Raw genomic sequence first — 18907 nt, forward strand, 5'->3', positions numbered from 1 at the left:
GCTTGAAGGAAATTTCCCAAGTGGTGGTGGTGGTGGTGAGGGGAGAGGGGAGAGAGGTGAAAAGGAAGCATAATTTGACAGTTTTGTTCATAATGGATTGGGAAAGGGGGCATTTTAAAAAATAGTACATTAGAATATTTATCTTTACTACTGTTTTTGGAGCCCCCTTAAATTCTGTACCCAAAATTCCCACTGTAAGGAAAAGCTTGGATTGATCTGACACTACATAAACCTCACTGGCACCTACTGGCCTGTAGCTTTTATAAGAGATGAGGGGTTGGCTTCTGGGCATTAAGCAGCCAGAAAATCCTTTAGGAACTTACCCTGAATTGTTGAATTGTAAGTGATCCTACTGTTTCCTTCCTGACTTCCTTAATATCCACAATTTCCTGATAACCATCCCACGTAAAGCCCCACCCTTAAGGCACCTCCAAGACCTATCAATAATGCAGATATTCAAAGATTACTCTTTGAATCTAGAATCTCTTTCAATATGCCTTTGCCTGGAGAAGTGAAAAACAAGGTTTGCATGTTAATATCGGTGTCTTCCACTGGACAGATATTTAGGAAAGAGCAGTTGCCTGGGAACTCATTCCAGTCCTGGTGGTGCACCTTGCCAAGGATTTCATATCCATGAATGTGGAATGCTTGTTAAAGAACTCAATGGGCACCAAAGTCAGGCATGGGGCTCTAAGGGGCACAAATGAAATGGAAGAACTGAAAAGTGTCAGAGAAGGGATGGGGGATGGGGCTAGGAGGTGGGATCCTGAGATAATCCAAATCCCTATGTGTAGACACGTGTGTACAGTCGGTGAAGAGAGACCCCGGCTGACAGATTATAATAAATCAAGTATAATATAACAGCAGGTCAGGTGATGATGGGACTCTGGAAATTTTCTCCCCTTTCTCCCTTCCAGGGAGGGGACAGGGGCTAAAAGTTGAATCAACTGCCAGTGAACAATGATTTAATCAACCATACCTATGTAATGAAGCCTCTGCAAAACCTGAAAAGGATAGGGTTTGTTGAGCTTCCAGGCTGGTGGAGATTCGGGGAGAATGGTTCAGTCAGAGAGCATGAAACCTCTGCACCACTCTTCCCTACCTTGTCCTGTGCATCTCTTCCAACTGGCTGTTACTAAGTTATACCCTTATTGGTGATAAGTAAGTAAAATGTTTTTCTGAATCCTGTGAGCCACTCTAGCAAATTAAATGAACCCGTGGAGGGGGTCATTGGACCCGCAAATCTATAGCCAGTTGATCAGAAGCCCAGGTGACAACCTGGACTTCTGACTGGCATCCTGAGTGGGAGGAGTGGGGAGCAGTCTTGTAGGACTAAGCCCTTAACCTGTGGAAACTGATGCTATCTCTGAGTAGACAGTGTCAGAATTGAGCTGAATTGCAGGACACTCAGCTGGTGTCTCAAAGCTTTGGAGATCCTTCAAGAAAGACACATAAAAAAAATGGGAAAAGTGTCTAAGTCAATTGATAGCTCAAAGAAAATAATCTAAAGTTCTTTTATTAATTTTGTATTTAATAATTACAGAAAATGTGAAATCAAAGATATTTTTGAAAAGTGTGGGGGAGGTTATAGCTCAGTGGTAGAGTGCATGCCTGCATGACTAGCATGCACGAGGTCCTGGGCTCAATCCCCAGTACCTCCATTAAAAAAGCAAGCAAATAAAAAACCTAATTACCTCCCCCCACAAAAAAAAGTATAAAATTAACTACTTATTAAAACTAAATATTGGCTATATGCTATCGACTATCAGAGAAAATCAAAGCAAAGAAAACATGGTCCAATGTGAATGAGTGAATGCATGAAATATGATCAAAGTACAACTGAACATATTAGTTACGATAATAAGCAAAAATGGTCTAAATTCTCCAATGAAAAAGTACAAACCCAGTTTAATTACCATCTTGCTAAGGGTCTCCAAGTACTTAAAAATATGTGCATTAAAAAAATAAGAAAGAGAAGGAACTGGAAGAGAAAGATAGATGAGAGGTTTAAAAGGAAGTACTGCTTTTTTCACTCTGACCTTCAGCACTCCTTGCTGCTGAGAGGTCCAGTCCCAGCTCTAGACCAAGAAATGGAAAGATTTTAGAGTGGCTAGTAGTTTCTCTATAAAATTATTAAGACATTCTCAACAGTTTATGTAAAAAATAACAAAACCATCACAGGTGACTCAGACATAGATTAATAATACATATACTGTCTCCCAGTTACCTACACACAGGCTGAAGGGCCATTAACCTGTTAGGGTCATTGTCTCTTTTATCACTGTGACACCAGGTCACACCCAGATCAGCAGGTACCACACAGACTGGATGTTTCAACTGAAAAAAATAGGCTGCATCTGGAGAAGCACTTATCCAGTGGGGCGACACCAGGAGGTGACACATGCATCTGTGTGTCTGAATGAGTGATCAGACTCTTTTGCCCACAGTTCCTCCATCTCTCATTAGCACTGTAGTCTGTGGCCTCATGTCTTTTGTGGGAGTGGGACAAGGAAGGGAACCCACATTCCAGCCATACTATGGGGAAAGAGGGAAAGAGACACTTTGGAATTTCTGCCCTGATTTCTAAGGGACTTTGATCTTTTCCCTCTGGATTATGTTTAAAGAAAAACACATTCTACTTAAATCTAGTGTTTTATTTGTGTTTTTTTTAATTTTTAAATTTTAATTTTTCTACTGAAGAATAGTAAGTTACAATGTGTCAGTCTCTGGTTTACCGCATAATGTCGCAGGCTTTGAGGAGACACATAAGCTCAAAAACTAAAAATCAACCTCATTTGGTGATAAGTACAAAGAAAGTATCTCTCCACATCCCTCAAGTTATTCTTCTTGGTTGGCATTTGCACTGTGAGCTAGACATGACAGAAGAAAAATAAGAAAATGAAAACCCAGGAAAGTAAACACATTTATAAGCTGATGAATGGTCAAAGAATGGGAACATAATACGAGAATGAAAATGCCATTTGGCAAAACCAGCAAAATGAGTCCAAAGATTAGCTTACAAGGAAACTTGCCTTCAAATGCATCCAAGACAGAGGAACAGGGCTAGAAAAGAAGCTCCTAACCTCTAATGAGGTGAGAAAAACAAAAGGAAATCAGACCTCTCCACCCACTCAAAAAAAGGTCACAGACCAACTTCCAAAACAACCACTGCAGTGTCCAAGACAAATGAGAAATCCTGCCCTGAGCAATAAAACCAGGGCAGAAACTGCACCTCAAATCTCAGGAAGGAGCCTGAGCCCGTTCTATGTCTTAGATCCTTCTTACATCTGAGAAAGTCCTTGAATCCTTTGAATCCTTTTCCGAATAATGCTATAAATTGCATGACATAAATTCGTAGGCCTTCAAACTAGAAATTAACATAACATTCTAAACCAACTATACTTCAATTAACAGAAATTTGTAGGATTTCAAACAACTACATGGAAATGCAGCTATCACAATATTTAAATTTTTTGATGTATTAATAGGCATGTCACTGTAGCAGTTATTTTTTAAATAGTTGCACATCGCTTGACACTCCTTCTATCTGTCTCCTTGACTCTGAGTAGATCTGTTGTTTGTAACCCACAGAGTACGGAAGTGATTCTATGTAACTTACAAGGCTGTCACAAAAGACCATGCAGCTTCCACTCTGATCACTACAACACCCACCTTTGGAGTCTCGTGCCATGTGATAAGTCTGGCTACCTTGAGACTGCCAGGCTCTGAGGGAGCCAAGGCCAAATGGAGAAGTCACGTGTAGGCACTTCAAAGGACAGTCCCAGCTGAGCCCAGGCTTCCAAACATCCAGCCCTGGCACTAGACATGAGAGAATGAATCTCCAGATGGTTCTAGCCTCTAGCAGTTGAGTCTTCCCTGCTAAGGCCACAGACATTGTGGAACAGAGACAAGCTGGTCACACTTGGGTCCCGTCTCAGTTCTTGATCCCTACAGAATCCATGAGCATAATAAATTGCTTAGGCCACTAAACTTGGGTGTAATATCTTATGCAGCACAGTCCCTGGCCCAGCCACTTTAACACATTTGTAACAACACTGAGTGGCAGGCTGTCATTGGGAACCGTCATCAGGAAGCTGTGATAACCCTAAGACTACTTGGAGATGCTGTATTATGACATAAAAGCTGCTGTGATGTCCCCACAAAGCTCCATACCCAGCGGGCCTACATTCAGGCTGGAAAGAAATACTCCATTTCAATTAGAGGAAGATGAAAATTTAGACGAGACTTTCTCATGCTCCTCTAAAACCTGGCTCATGGAACTGGGAGGAAGAACTCCTGAGTGAGTCAGATGGAGCCAAAGGCATCAAAAGGCTAGTCATAAAGGGGCTGAGGGTCACTAACTTAAGTTTGGACAAGAAAAGAGAGAGGAGAGAAAAGGATGAACTCAGTAGGAAGGTCAGAGAGAGATCCAATCATGGTTTCCAGGCATCCAAGAAAAGGGGCACCCATTTGAGGAATGGATTCAGTACAAAGATGTGGAGATGTATCAGGGGGAGACAGTGGCTAGTGCTGTATATTTCTGCAGCTCTCATGTAATGACAAAAACTTAGTTTAATTTTCAGGACAATGTCAGGGGCAGAGGGATGTTGAGAATTAAGGACAAGGCCTATGAAGAGTGTGAGGGCTGCTTTATAAAACCCCAAATATCCATTCTTCATGAAGACAGGGATCTAAAGCCCACATGAGGTCTCTCATCCAAGCCTATGAAATAAATCTTACGAAAATGAGATCTACCTAGGAACATTTTAAAGGAGCTGTGAAGGTGGTGTTATAACCATTATTAAAAGAGTCAAAACCAGGATTACATTTTTTAAACGAAACAAAATCCCCAAACCTTAACTGGCTGTTCCTTTCACAAAAGCCATTCCCTATTCATCTCCCCAAAAATAAGAATTTAAAGGAGCTGGGAATCATTACTAATACCAAGATTTCAAAATCAAGAACTTATTTTACTTTAAAAGAAAAAAATTCCAAACTAACCTGCTGTGACTTTCACAGCAATTTCTCAAAATAAATGATTTTATGAAGCTGGAGAAGTTGTTAGGACAACCGAAACTAAAATTTTGTTTTATTAACAAGAACAAAAATCCCAAAGTCACTGTAACTGGCTGCCTTCATCACAAGACATTCCACTAAATAATACAGCTAGCAAGAATAGGATTTTTAAAAGGTCGGGGTTGGGGGGAGGATATAGCTCAGTGGTAGAGAGCTTGCTTAGCATGCATTAAGTCTTGGGTTCAACCCCCAGTACCTCTGTTAAGAATAAATAAATAAATCTAATTACCTCCCCGCCCCCCCCCCAAAAGGTTGGGGCGCTACACTATTAACACACTCTAAACCAGGAACTTATTTAATAAATCTGAACCCCTCGGCCAACTCCTCCAGGAGGGCGTTCTGGAAACAAACAAACAAACAAAAAACCCCAAAAAACAAACCTCACCAAAAACTAAAAGGGTGTTTTACCGGAGTGGCCTGAAAAATCCCCGTTTTCATCTTTAATCCCGAGACTCTGCGAGCCGGAGGCTGGGAAACCCTGAGAATCAGCCCAAGGGGCTGGGCCGCCCACCAACGATGGCTGGAAAGAGGAAAGGCCCGGCCGCAGCTCGGAGTTTACCCCTCGGGTTCGAAGCCCGAGTCCCGGTTCCCGCCGTGAGAGCCGACCTCCCAAGCGCGCAACCAACCTGGAGGACTTCTCGCCGCGCAGTCCCCCAGCGTCCCCAGTCCCGCGGCCTTGCCGGCCTTGCCGGGACAACCCACGGCTTCGGAACTAGGTTCAGCACGGCCTGCCAGGGCTACGTCTGCTGGCCCCGCGCTTGCCGGTGGCTCCGAATGCGGGCGAGCTTCCGGAAACCATGGCCAACGGGAAACAATCAAATGTTAATAGACTGGACTCCGTTTCCAGGCAACGGGGAGGCGGAAGGAAAGAATGCCCGCATCTCCAAATACAGACTGAGCTATTAGCCAATGGATGTGCAAGGGAGGGGAAGTTTCGCCTCCCGTTGAGCAATGAGAAAAGTTTGGGGCGGACACCCCAACAAACTTTACCAAAAGGTTTCTTGCGGGTCTCAGCCCCAGGATTCCTGCACTGGGCAGCCCACCCGGACTTTACAGTCAACGCTCGCGTTGTTGGCTGCTTTCTCCAAGATTTGCACCCGGTGCTGGAGACTCTCCAGCCTTGTCTGGGTGCTACGAGACCCGACTTTGCCCACAGCAGGTCTCATTATTAATGGGCTAATAAATCATAATAAAGTGAAGTGGACAGGGGAAACATTAATGCAAGAAATCAAACAGATGCTTTCAGTGAAGGGCCCCTTTGCAAAACCAAACCCAGGGGCAGGTTGCACAGCACACAGCTGAAAATTTCTTTAAACTTATTTTCCTATCCTAAGAATCTTTGTCTTTCCATCCAACTACTCAGCACATTCTTCTATTGAATCAACAATAGTAGTCATAGTAGGATCACATGGTAAGTCTATTGTTAGTTTTTAGAGGACTCTCCATACTGTTTTCCATAATGGCTGCACCAAACTACATTCCCACCAGCAGTGTAGGAGGGTTCCCTTTTCTCCACACCCTTTCCAGCATTAATCCTTCATAGACTTTTGAATGATGGCCATTCTGACTTGTGTGAGGTGATACCTCATTGTAGTTTTGATTTGCATTTCTGATACTTAGTGATATTGGGCATTTTTTCAAGTGTATTGGCCAATTGTATGTCTTCACTGGAGAAATGCGTGTTAAATCTTCTGCCCATTTTTGGATTGGATTTTTGTTGTTGCTAAGTAACTGCAATCCCACTTCTGGGTGTCTATCAGGAGGGAACTCTAATGCAAAAAGATACATGCATCCCAATGTTCATAGCAGCATTATATACAATAGCCAAGACATGGAAGCAACCTAAATGTCCACTGACAGACGACTGGATAAAGAAGTTGTAGTATATTTATACAATGGAATACTACTCTGCCATAAAAAAGAATAAAATAATGCCATTTGCAGCAGCACCATGGATGAACCTAGAGATCATTCTAAGTGAAGTAAGCCAGAAAGAGAAATAAAAATACCATATGATATCACTCATATATGTAATCCAAAAAAAAAAAAAGACACTATGAGCTCATGTACAAAACAGAAACAGACTCACAGACTTAGTAAACAGTCTTATGGTTACCAGGGAAAGGGAGTGGGAGGGGAGTTGGGGAGTTTGAGATTTACAAATGTTAGCCACTATATATAAAAATATATTTTTAAAAGTTTCTTTTAAACAATGTTCAATATCTTGTAATACCTTTTAATGGAAAAATATGAAAATGAACATATGTATGTGTATGCATGACTAGGACACTGTGCTGTACAACAGAGACTGACAAATTATAATTGACTATACTTCAATAAAAAATTTTTTTAATTAAAAATAATAGTAATAGTAAAAATGATTTGAACAATTATGTGCCAGGCCTATGTGCAGTTATTTTACACTGATTGTAACAATGGAGTTTACCATTTCATCCTGAAAAAAGATGTAAGTACAATAATTCACATTTTTCATATGGAAATTAAAACCAGAATAGGCACTAGAAGGCTTTATCAATGTAACAAAGCAAGTGGAAAGCAAGGTTTTGTACCCACAAGGTCTGGCTTCCAAGTCCACAAGCATTGTCACTATGATACATTGCTATGATATATTGTCACTATGATATATTTTGGATTCTTTTTTTTTTTCCTTCTTTTTCCCAATCCCTTCAGGCATTTAAAAATCAGTTTTCTTCCTCCATCTATTTAATTCTATATGGAAAAATCAGTATTCCCCCTCCAGTCCCACCCTCTGACCCAGTTCCAATGTTAACAAGATAATGAACGTCTTTCCACAATGTTCTCCAGGATTCATGTAAGTATTTGCAAACATACAAAAGTATATACCAGGTTTCTTGTTTTCATTATTTTATTATAAACCATTTTACTTTTTCATATAGCAGTTTACCATGAAACACATCAGGACAGTAGATAAAGAGCAAACTCATTCCTTGTAAGAGTTAAAGTATTTTCCATTATATGACAGGATATAATGACAGGATAATATGACTATATATATGTATACACACACACACACACACACACACACACATATCCCTATATATATCCCACATATATATGTGTCATATAAATTACATATAATTTAAGATGTCAAAGTACTTTTTTATCACCAAAACTAATATTTCAATAAATAGCCATCTATTTATATCTATATGAGTTTTTAACAGATAAAGTCCTAAACTTTCACTTCTGGCTGATCTTCAGGCTCTGTGCAAGGAGGAAGTGAAGGCCAAGACACAGTTGCAACTTGCCTAACTAAGTCTGAAGGTACGCCAAACACAGATACAGTACATCAGCAAAGACTGGGTGATTATCTTTGGTTCCAGGCAAAAGAAATCTTGGTCAAATTGCTAGCTCAACACAAGACAATGGAACAGATATTTGAAAATGAAAAACAATATACTTGATTCTATAAAATCAGTTAAGTCACTAAACAAACTAGTCATATCAACTGTAACAAGAACCAAAAATAAACCCAGGGGAAAGGGGCAAATGTGATTTTCAGACTTTATATTCAAGATATCTGGTTTTCAAGAAAAAACTACAAAAAAAGCATGCAAAAAATAGTATAGTTCATATACTGGGAAAAGAAACAGAAACTGTCCCTGAGGAAGCTCAGACATTAGATCTAACACAAAAAGACCTGAAATGAATTACTTATATATATGTTCAAAGAGCTAAAGGAAACCATGAGAACAATTTCTCACCAAAAAGAAAATATCAATAAAGAAAAAAAAATTATATAAAGGAGTCAAACTGAGAATTTAGAGCAGAAAAATAAAATAATTGAAATGAAAAATTCACTAGAAGATTCAATAGTAGAGTTGAACAGGCAGAAAAAAAAAAACTGGCAAACTTGAAGACAAGTCAAATGAAATTATCTAGTCTGAGGAGCAAAAAGACAAAAAAAAAAAAAAAAAATGAATAGAGCCTGAGGTCTGTGGGACAATTTCAAGCATTCAAACATACTCAAAAATGGTAATTCCAAACTGGATAAGGGGAGGGGAAGAAAGAATATTTGAAAATAATGATCTACACATCTAAGAATCTCAAGAAACTCCTCATTAGGATACACTGAAAGCGATTCACACACAGATAAATTATAATCATACTGCCAAAAGCCAAAGATAGAATATTTAAAGCGGCAAAATGTACAAAGAATATTAACAAGATTAACAGCTGATTTCTCATTAGAAACCATGAAGGCCAGAAAGAGTGGGATGACACATTCAAAGTGTTGAAAAGAAAAACCAAAACTGTCAGCCAAGATTTCTATATTTGGTAAAATATTAAAAAAAAAAATCAAAAAAAGGAAGAGAAATTGTCATGATAGCCCCAGATGAATTAAAACTGAGAAAGTTCATCAGTATTGACATGCCCTTTAGAAAGTGCTAAAGAAAGCCCTTCAGGCTGAAATGAAACGGCACTAGACAACTCAAATCCACATGAAGAGATAAAGAATACCAATAAAGGTGACTACACAGGTAAATATAAAAGTCAGTATTAGTATAATTTTGGTCTATAACTCATCTTGATTCTATATGAATCAAAAAACAACTACAAGTAGACCAAACAGACATATACAAAACACTCCACCCAACAACATTAGAATAAACACTCTTATCAAGTATATATGGAATATTCATCAGGGTAGACCATATATTAGGCCACAAAACTAGTCTCAATAAATATATAAACTCTGAAACCATACGAAGTATTTTCTTTGACCAAAATGGAATGAAATTAAAAATTAATAGCAGAAGGAAATTTGAAAATTCACATCTAAATGGCAATTAAATCCACTCTCTCAAACAACCAGGGGATCAAAGAAAAAAATCATGATAGAATTTAGAAAATACTTTGAGATGAATGAAAATGAAAACACAACACAACAGCAGATACTACTATACATAAAATAGACAAACAACAACGTCCTACTGTATAGCACAGGGAACTATAATATCTTGTAATGGCCTATAATGAAAAAGAACATGAAAAGGAGTATATATATTTATATATATGTATAAATGAATCACTATACTGTATACCAGAAATTAACACAACATTGTAAACTGACTATACTTCAATTAACAACAATAACAACAACAACAACAACAAAACACAACAAAAGGTATGGGCTGCAGCTAATGCAGTACTCAGAGGGAAATCTATAGCTGTAAAATGCTACATTAAAAAGATCTCAAATCAATAACCTAAACTTCTACCTTAAGGAACTAGAAAAAATACCAAATAAACATAAAGTAAGCAGAAGGAAGGCAATGATAAATATTAGAAAGGATACAAATAAAATAGAGAAAAGAAAAATAATAGAGAATCAACAGAACCAAATGTTAGTTCCTTGAAAAGATCAGCAAAATTGATAAACCTTTAAATAGACTAAGGAAAAAAGAAGACTCAAGTTACTAATTATCATGAATGAAAGTGGGGACATTACTACTGACCTTACAGAAATAAAAAGGATTATAAGATCATAACCAAGATTTCTATATCCAGTAAAACTATCCTTCAAGAAAAGGAGGAGAAATGTCAAGACAGTCCCAGATGACTTAAATAGACATTTCTCTAAAGAAGATATACAAATGGCCAATAAATTCATAAAAAGAAATTCAAATCATCAGTAATTAGGAAAATGTAATAAATCAAAACCACAATAAGATGCCACTTCACAGACACTAGCATGGCTATGATTAAAAACAAAGCAGACAAATGGGAAATGACAAGTGTTGGTGAAGATGTGGGGAAACTGGAACTCTCATACATTGCTGGTGGCAAAAGTAAAATGGTACAACTGCTATGGAAAACAATTCAGCAGTTCCTCAAGCAGTTAAACAGAATTACCATATGACCCACTCTCCCAACTCCTATCCATAAATACCCGAGAGAATTAAAAAGCATATGCTCAATGAAAAACTTGTACATGAATGTTCATAGTAGTATTATTCAAAAAAGCCACAAAGTAAAACCCAAATGTCCATCAGCTAAAGAACTGATTCTGAAATGCTGTCTATCCATACAATGAAATGCTGTTCAGCCGTAAAAAAGCAATGAAGTACTGATATGTGAACAAAGATGAACCTTGAAAACATTATGCTAACTCAAAGAAGCCAGATGTAAGAGGCTACATATTGTCTGATTCCATAAATATGAAATGCCCAGAATAGGTAAATCTATACAGACAGAAAGTATATTGGTGGTTGCCACAGGCTGGGGGAAGGAGAGAATGAAGAATGATAAATAGTAATGGAGGATCTTTTTGGCCTGATGAAAACCCTCCAGAATTAGACAGTGGTGATGGTTGCAAAATGTTGTGAATGTACTAAAAACTACTAAAACGTACATTCTGAAATGTTTAAAACAGTGAATTTTATGTTATCTAAATTTCACTTCAATATAAAAAATTTTAAAGCAAAAGAGTGATTCTATGAAATAAAATTTTTAATACATCTTTTTTTTTGAAGATCTAAAGTATTTACAGATGGCACAATATCCTAGTCTATGATTTGCTTTAAATTACCTCAGAATTGTGTGTGAGGGAAGGTGGAACAGGGAAAACAGAATTTATCCTGAATTTATTATTGAAGCTAGGTGATGGGGATATGTGTGTTTGATATACTGTTCCATGTCTACGTTTGTTTGAAAATTTCCAAGTATAAGTAAAAATCCAATGTACAAGGCATTACTATTTGATGACATAATATGTATATTGATATGTAGTGAAAATTAATCATGTATTTTTGGATTTTAATAAGCTCAGTTTTTAAAAAAGTTTTGGTATACCCATCAATTCTACTCCTAAGTATATACCCAAGAGAAACTAAAGAATATTTGTACACAAAGATGTGTACCAAATATTCACAGCAACTTTATTTACAACAACCAAAACCTGGAAATAACCCAAATGTAAATGTGCATCAACAGATGAATGGACAAACAGTGGTTCATTCATACAATGGAATACTACTACATAATAAAATTAAACTTCTAAATACGTGCAACGACATGAATGATTCTTGCAGATGTTAAGTGAATAAATCTCCCTACATCAAAGATTATATACTATATAATTCCACTTATATGATATTCTAGAACTTGCAAAACTAATCTGTGGTTTTACAAGTCAGGACGGTGATTCCCTCTGTGGGGTCGTGAATGGAAAGGGGTAACTAGTAGGGGTCTTTTGGGAGGGCTGGGAATGTTCCATTTCTCCTGCCAAGTGCTGGACACAGGTGTGTTCACTATGTGAAAATTTATCAACTGGCACACATAATCTCTGTTCCTTTCTGGGTACACACTAAAAAGCACCATGGACCATTAAGCCTGATCCATGCCATGCACCTCTGCTCCCACGCCCTGGCATTCCCTCAGCTCTGGAAGGCACCTGCATGCGCGGAGCCCAATCCTGGACGCATCTCCCTACAGTGCATCTTCTGGTGTGTCTGCAGGTGGACTCTCTGACTGAAGCCCTTCCCACACACAGCACAGGGACAGGGCTTCTCCTCTGTGTGCACCGTCTGGTGCCTCTTGAGGGCCGAGTGATGACTGAAGTTCCTCCTACAAGCAGCACACCTGTAGGGTCGCTCTCCCGTGTGGACCCTCTGGTGGATCTGCAGGGCTGCCCTGCAGCTGAAGTCCTTGCCACAGTCACGGCACCTGAAGGGTTTCTCCCCTGTGTGGATGCGCTGGTGGATAGAGAGGTTGGAGCTGCGGCTGAAGTCCCTCCCGCACACACCACATCTGTAGGGCTTCTCACCCGTGTGTACCTGCTGGTGGATGGAGAGGCTGGAGCTGTGGCTGAAGTCCTTCCCACATTCCTCACACGTGTGAGCTTTCTTTCCCATGTGGTCCTTCTTGTGCCTTCTCAGAGCAGATCCTGAGTTGAAGACTCTGGACCACTCCACACAGTGGTGGAGCTTTTCCCCTGGGAGGGGCACAGGAAAGTTAAGGTCTGTTGTCCTTTCACTGAAGGCTCCTCCACACTCGTCACGTGGTGAGAGCTTCTTTCCCTTCTGCGTTCGCTGGTGAATTACAAGCTTTCTGAGCCGGCTGAAGTCTTGGCCACTCTGGGGACAGCTACAGGGTTTTTCTCCTGGAGATACTCGCCAAGAGAGAATCCCATCATTCTCATCCCTGACTCCTGGGACAAAGAAAATTAGATGATGCAAGTGAGCAGGGGTTTTGCCTGAGGCTGCACAGTGCTTCTGGCCACACTCAGGCAGTACTGGTAAGGTAAAGAAACTTTGCTGACTGGAGAGTGTTGGGCTGCTGGTCTCTGTCCTCCTGACACTGTTTTTCATTTTTGCTTCAAGGGGAAAGAGAAGAAATGAGAAAGAATAAAAACAAACAAACAAAAAAAAATGAAAAAAAAAAACCCAAAACAAAGAAAAGTGAAAAAAAAAAAAAAAAGAAAGAAAGGGGAAGATACTGGGGATCTTTTCCTTAATCAAGGAAACTACATGTTACTAGAAACACCAAGTCAAATTCTGTGAGCTACATGTGGGTTATGGCTGTCAAAGCATAAATTATCAAAAAGTTAAAAACATGACTTTCATAAAAATATGGAGTGACTATTTGTCAAAAGCTTTAATGAAGAACCAATAAGATGGTAAGGCTGATTTCAAGTGCATTTGAGGAGCCTGGGAATTTAATGCTTTTATTAAAAAAGATATTTACCCCCAGTCAAATAAATAAACATTTTCCATTGTCAGCATAAAATGTAAAATAATATGTATTTTTAAAATTGCTACCCATGCCCTCCTGGATTCATAGGGCTATCAATGCCATTTACTCCTGGCTGACTGGTTCTCACCTGAATAGGAGCTTCTTGGTATTTTTAACTCCAACCACACATCATCTTGTTCAAAATGGGAAATCATTTCTGGTTTGGACAGCAGATGTCCTGCTTGAGGGGAAAGACGTGGATTAGGGCACTGTGATGTGGACAAGGACCCTCCCTCCAGGCAAATCGTATCCCTTGGTATTCATGAAGGTCCTTGGAAGACTGAGAAAGATGAATAAAACCATTACACATGAATATTACGATTCACATTTACTTACATACACACACACACAGAAACAAATGAACAAAGAAATATTTTTCCTAAAAGCAAAAGTTCTAGGAGTTCCCGGGGACTTTGGTGAAGAGGCCCGCTGGTCATATACACCCGTAATAACTCTCATGGGCTGAACAGGCAGTAATGATTCTGCGTCCACTAGAGAAGCACTGCCCAAAGTGTGGTTTGAAGAGACTTGTCAAAAATGCAGACTCCATCCCAAATCCACTGACTCAGTAGCCCTGGTGATGGAACCTAGGGATATAGGTTTTTCTGGGTAATCTTTTATTTTAGAGAAAAATGGCAAGAGTAATAATACACAGAAGGCCCATGGAACCCTAATCCATACTCACCAGTTGTTAATATTTGATCCATTTACTTTATGTTCTCTCTCTCTCTACACACACACACACACACACACACACACAGTTCTTTTCTAAACCATCTAAGAGAAAGTTACAGGCCTGTGGGTCTCTGACTGAATTCTTCAGTGTACATTTCCTAAGAACAGGGGCATTCTTTTCCGTAACCGCAGTACAGTCATCAAAATCAGGAAACTTAACATGGACACAGTATTACTATCTAGCCCACAGTTAATTTGCAAACGATGCCAATTGTCACAAATATGTCCCCTTTAGTGCTCTTTTCTTCAGTATTTCTTATCTAGGATAACATACCACATTTAGTTGTCTTATCTCTTTAGTCTCTAATTTGGACAGGAACTGGCATTTCTAACCATCATCTCAGGTATTTTTATGCACTCTCAAATCTGATACCTACTACCATAAGGGATATGGAATGTGTGGACCTCCAAATACAAATCCCCTTAGGATTTACTCCACACCACGGTACCACTGAGAGAGCAGGTGGGCTCAGGAAGATGCTGTTCTCACCCACGGAGATGAGATTCCCATAGTTCTCTAACATCACTTCACTGTACAGGTGCCTCTGAGAGGGGTCCAGATGCTCCCACTCTTCCTGGGTAAAGTCCACAGTCACATCCTTGAATGTCACCAGCTCCTAAAACAACAAACACAGTCACCCTCAGACATACCCATTCCCACAGAGTAATGCAGCTGGCAAGTACCAGTAAATTCTGACACCTGCAAGGGGTTCTGGCAGGTTCCCGGGTCCTGAGGGTCCTAACTTAGGCATGCATCCATGCATCTGGTTGTATTATATCACACAGAAGATGGAAAAGATAAGTGAGGCACATTTTAAAAAACTCTTCAGTCCTTAAAAGTTTCTTTGGTGACAAGACTCAAACTTCAACCAAAGTACACCAAAAGCTACACAGTTCCAGCGGTGCTGTTCACACACAAGTCTATGAATTAGAATAAACTTGACATTTCCTCAGGGAAGGGTCTAGAAAAGGAGGAATCCAGGGTGGACTGGGGCCATGAGGGCAGGTACCATGGAGAAAGCCAGGTCCCAGCCCTGGGAGATGGTTAAAACGTGCAAAGAGGGAAGGCAGGTGGAGAATTCCAGTTGGCAAGAAAAGTGAGTGGACAGTTGCGTGGGAAGGAGCAAGACATAAATCAATAACCTGGACTCTTTGGTTAATGAGAAATGCTATCTAGGAAACCTCCCTCAGAGGATTATGTATTAACAATGTTTATTACGGACCCAAAATCCCCACTCACGCACCCATAGTAGAAAGGACATGTGAACCGTCACATGAAGGACCAATATTCAGCAGCAGTTCTCAAAGTGTGGTTCAGGGACCCCTGAGGTTCCCTAAGACCCTGTCAGGCGGGAAGGGGGGGGATCTGTAAAGTAAATAATTAGTTTCACAATAATTCTAAGATATTGTTGGATTTATTTACTCTCATTCTATTACAACTATACAGAGGAACTTTTTAGATGTTTATATGACATATGACCCTGCAACAGAGAAAATGTGGAAACAGGTGACATTCCAGCTTCTATTAAGTCAGACATTAAAGAGATCAGCAAAAATGTGAAACTTTTCCATTCTTCTCTTTAAATTTTTTTTGTTTTAAAATTAAGTATTTTTCAGAAAATTTGACATTAATGTGTAATGGATTAATTGATTTTTGAATGGATTAATAGACATTTTAAATTTTTGTTCATTTGAACTTCTAATATAGTAATATGGATAAGCCACATCACAAAAGCTGTTTTTAAATGTGTAAAAGCGTCCTGAAACCAAAAAGTTTTAGAAACTACTGATACACAGAAATGAAAATGAACAAATTACAAATATATGCAACAAGATAGGTCATAATATTGAAACAAGCCAGGCACAAAAGAGTATTTACTGTGGGTACACTTGATTCTACTTGAAAAGTTCAAAATCAGGTGGAATTAACCTACAATACTAGAAGTCAGAATAGTGGCTACCACTGTGGGGCAGAGGGGGTTCTCTCCTGGGGAGGGGGTTGTTCGAAGCATGCAGAGAGAGGGGAAGGCACAGAACAGCTCTGAGGGGGAATTGGGGAGGGAGCAAGGATCAGACAACAGACAGGTGTCAAACCCCAGCAGCCTGGTCTCTGGCCGATTTTCAGCACAAATATTAAGCCTGTCAAATAAAGAATGAGGATAAGAGAGCTTACAAAGGGCTGGTAACTCACAACGGGGGGATGATGGGAACACACGGAGGGCAAGAGAATGTCAAGCCAGCCTCCATGATGCTTTCTGCAAAGCTGAAGAGGTCAAACAGATGATTCTGGGTAAAAAAAAATTACCTTCTCTGATCCTCCTTCCTCTTCTCTTAAAATAGGTATGTCCTCAATATTGAGTTGGGTTTTGTTTTTTTTTTAATGTTGTTTCTGTTTACAATTTTTTTCTAATTGAGGTTTAAATATACAGTGAATTACATGAATCTTAAGTGTACCGGTTGATAGGATATGAGGGCGATCTGGCTGTGACATCTGTCACCCCATTGATCGCCAGGGTTGATTCGGCTGATCTGGCTGTCTGGGTGGATGTCCCCTTCCTCCCTCACGGCTCCATGCGCATCCTTCCTGAAGCTGCGAGCTCGGTCAAAGAGAACAACCATCCCTGAAGAGGAGGACCGTTCTTCTCGGTCAAGGGTATACGAGTAGCTGTGCTCCCCTGCTAGAACCTCCAAACAAGCTCTCAGGTGTACCAGTTGATGAGTTTTGACAAAAGAATATCCCTGTGTAACTCATACCAGTCATGATCTAGATCATTTCCATCACTCCAGAAAGTTCCTTTGCCCTACCTGTTCCCAGCTGATCCCGGCCCCCAATCCCTGCTCTCAACAACCACTGATCTGCTGTCACTATAAGTAAGTTTAGCCTGTTCTAGAATTTCATAAAAGTGGACACACATAGCACTTTTGTGTCTGGCTTATTTCTCTCAGCATAATGCTTCAGGGATTTATTCATGCTATTATAAGTATCAGTAATTTGTTCCTTTTTTTTTTTTTTTACTGAGTAGTTCTTAATTATACAGATTAACACTTTTTTTTTATCCATTTATCAACTGATGGACATTTGGGTTGTTTTCAGTGTGAGGCTATTATGAACACAGCTGCTAATGAACAGACATTCAGATTTTTGGGTGAATGTATATTTTCGTTTCTTCTGGGTAAATACTAACAGTGGGATTTCTGGGTCAATGATAAGTGTGTGCTTAATTTTATAAGAAACTCTGAAACTGTTGTCCAAAGTATATTATAGCATTTTACACTCCTACCAGCAGGGCTCAGACAACTATTTTTTGAGAAACTGGAGTAATATATGTCTAGCCCAGGGCCAGCACAATATATGCATTATATTGCTCTCTTTCCCCAATATCAACAGGAGGTGTTTCGGTGATATTTCCAGGGAGAGAAGGTGGATTCTAACTTACCTGTAATTTGGGCATTTCCTCCTCTTCCTGAAGAAGGGCAGAGCCCTCAGAAGGCAGTGCTGGGGAAGAAGAAAGAAGCAGTGAAAAATGAACCTGACTCACTGAGCGTCTTAGTTACCAGGAAAGGAGAAGGGGGCACGTTGTATTCAGCTGGTAACACAGGTCCTTGTTTACCGTTACCGGGCATGCCCTCCCCGACAAAGCTTTTTCTGTTTCTACTTTTACAGATGGTCCTTCCACCCAGACACATTTTACCTCCCTTCTTCCAAAAATTTACTGAATACCTACTAAGTGCCCGGTAACGATTTAACTCTCACCTGTCTCCTTGGACTCTGAGGTGGCTCCAGCTTCTACATGTTCCCACATCTTGCCCTCCCTGTTAGGAAGGGAATCCCCCGAGCCCCAGTGGCTCTGCTGGGGGAAACTCTCTGCAGCCTGTCCAAACTCCACCTGGAACATCCAGAGGGAGTTTCAGGAGGTGTTGTCTCCGCCAGAGGTGGAACTCGTGGGGGGCGTCCCGTGGCCTTCATGCTCAGGCAGCTGCTTTGTTCCTGTAGCAGGAGATATGTCCCAGCAGCCCAGACTTCAGGCTGGGTCCTGGGCTTCTCTATTTAAGTGAGAGCACAGTTAACTAAACTAAAACACAATGAAGGTGATAACCATTTATTAAGCACCCACTGTGTATAAGACATGACCCCACTAGGGGGACCCAGCTCTGACTTTATCAGGACTGTAGCTTCACAGGTTGATCAAGCCCCAGGGCAGCAAATGCTGCCTCTTCTGTGAAGCTTTCCTGGAATTCTCCCACTTTGGGATATAAATCCGCAATTCTCAAAAGGCAAACCAGTGAAATTCTTGAATTCCTCTTTTTTGCTATTAGA

General features: G+C 40.0%; 1 protein-coding gene across 1 annotated transcript in view; it reads right to left on the minus strand.

The window, feature by feature from the left end:
* Window positions 1-7868: 7868 nt before the first annotated feature.
* The window catches only part of LOC105075782 (uncharacterized), a 39624-nt gene continuing 28585 nt past the window's right edge, over window positions 7869-18907 (minus strand). Inside the window, exons 9-13 of the mRNA XM_074370859.1 lie at window positions 18344-18476; window positions 18027-18085; window positions 15080-15206; window positions 13943-14032; window positions 7869-13435 (exon numbers count right to left, since the gene is read on the minus strand). Of these exons, the coding sequence (XP_074226960.1) occupies window positions 12498-13435; window positions 13943-14032; window positions 15080-15206; window positions 18027-18085; window positions 18344-18476 (1347 nt within the window). The 3' untranslated portion in view covers window positions 7869-12497. The remainder of the gene's footprint in view (window positions 13436-13942; window positions 14033-15079; window positions 15207-18026; window positions 18086-18343; window positions 18477-18907) is intronic.

Source organism: Camelus bactrianus, chromosome 9 (assembly GCF_048773025.1).
Source record: "Camelus bactrianus isolate YW-2024 breed Bactrian camel chromosome 9, ASM4877302v1, whole genome shotgun sequence".
Classification (NCBI taxonomy): domain Eukaryota; kingdom Metazoa; phylum Chordata; class Mammalia; order Artiodactyla; family Camelidae; genus Camelus; species Camelus bactrianus.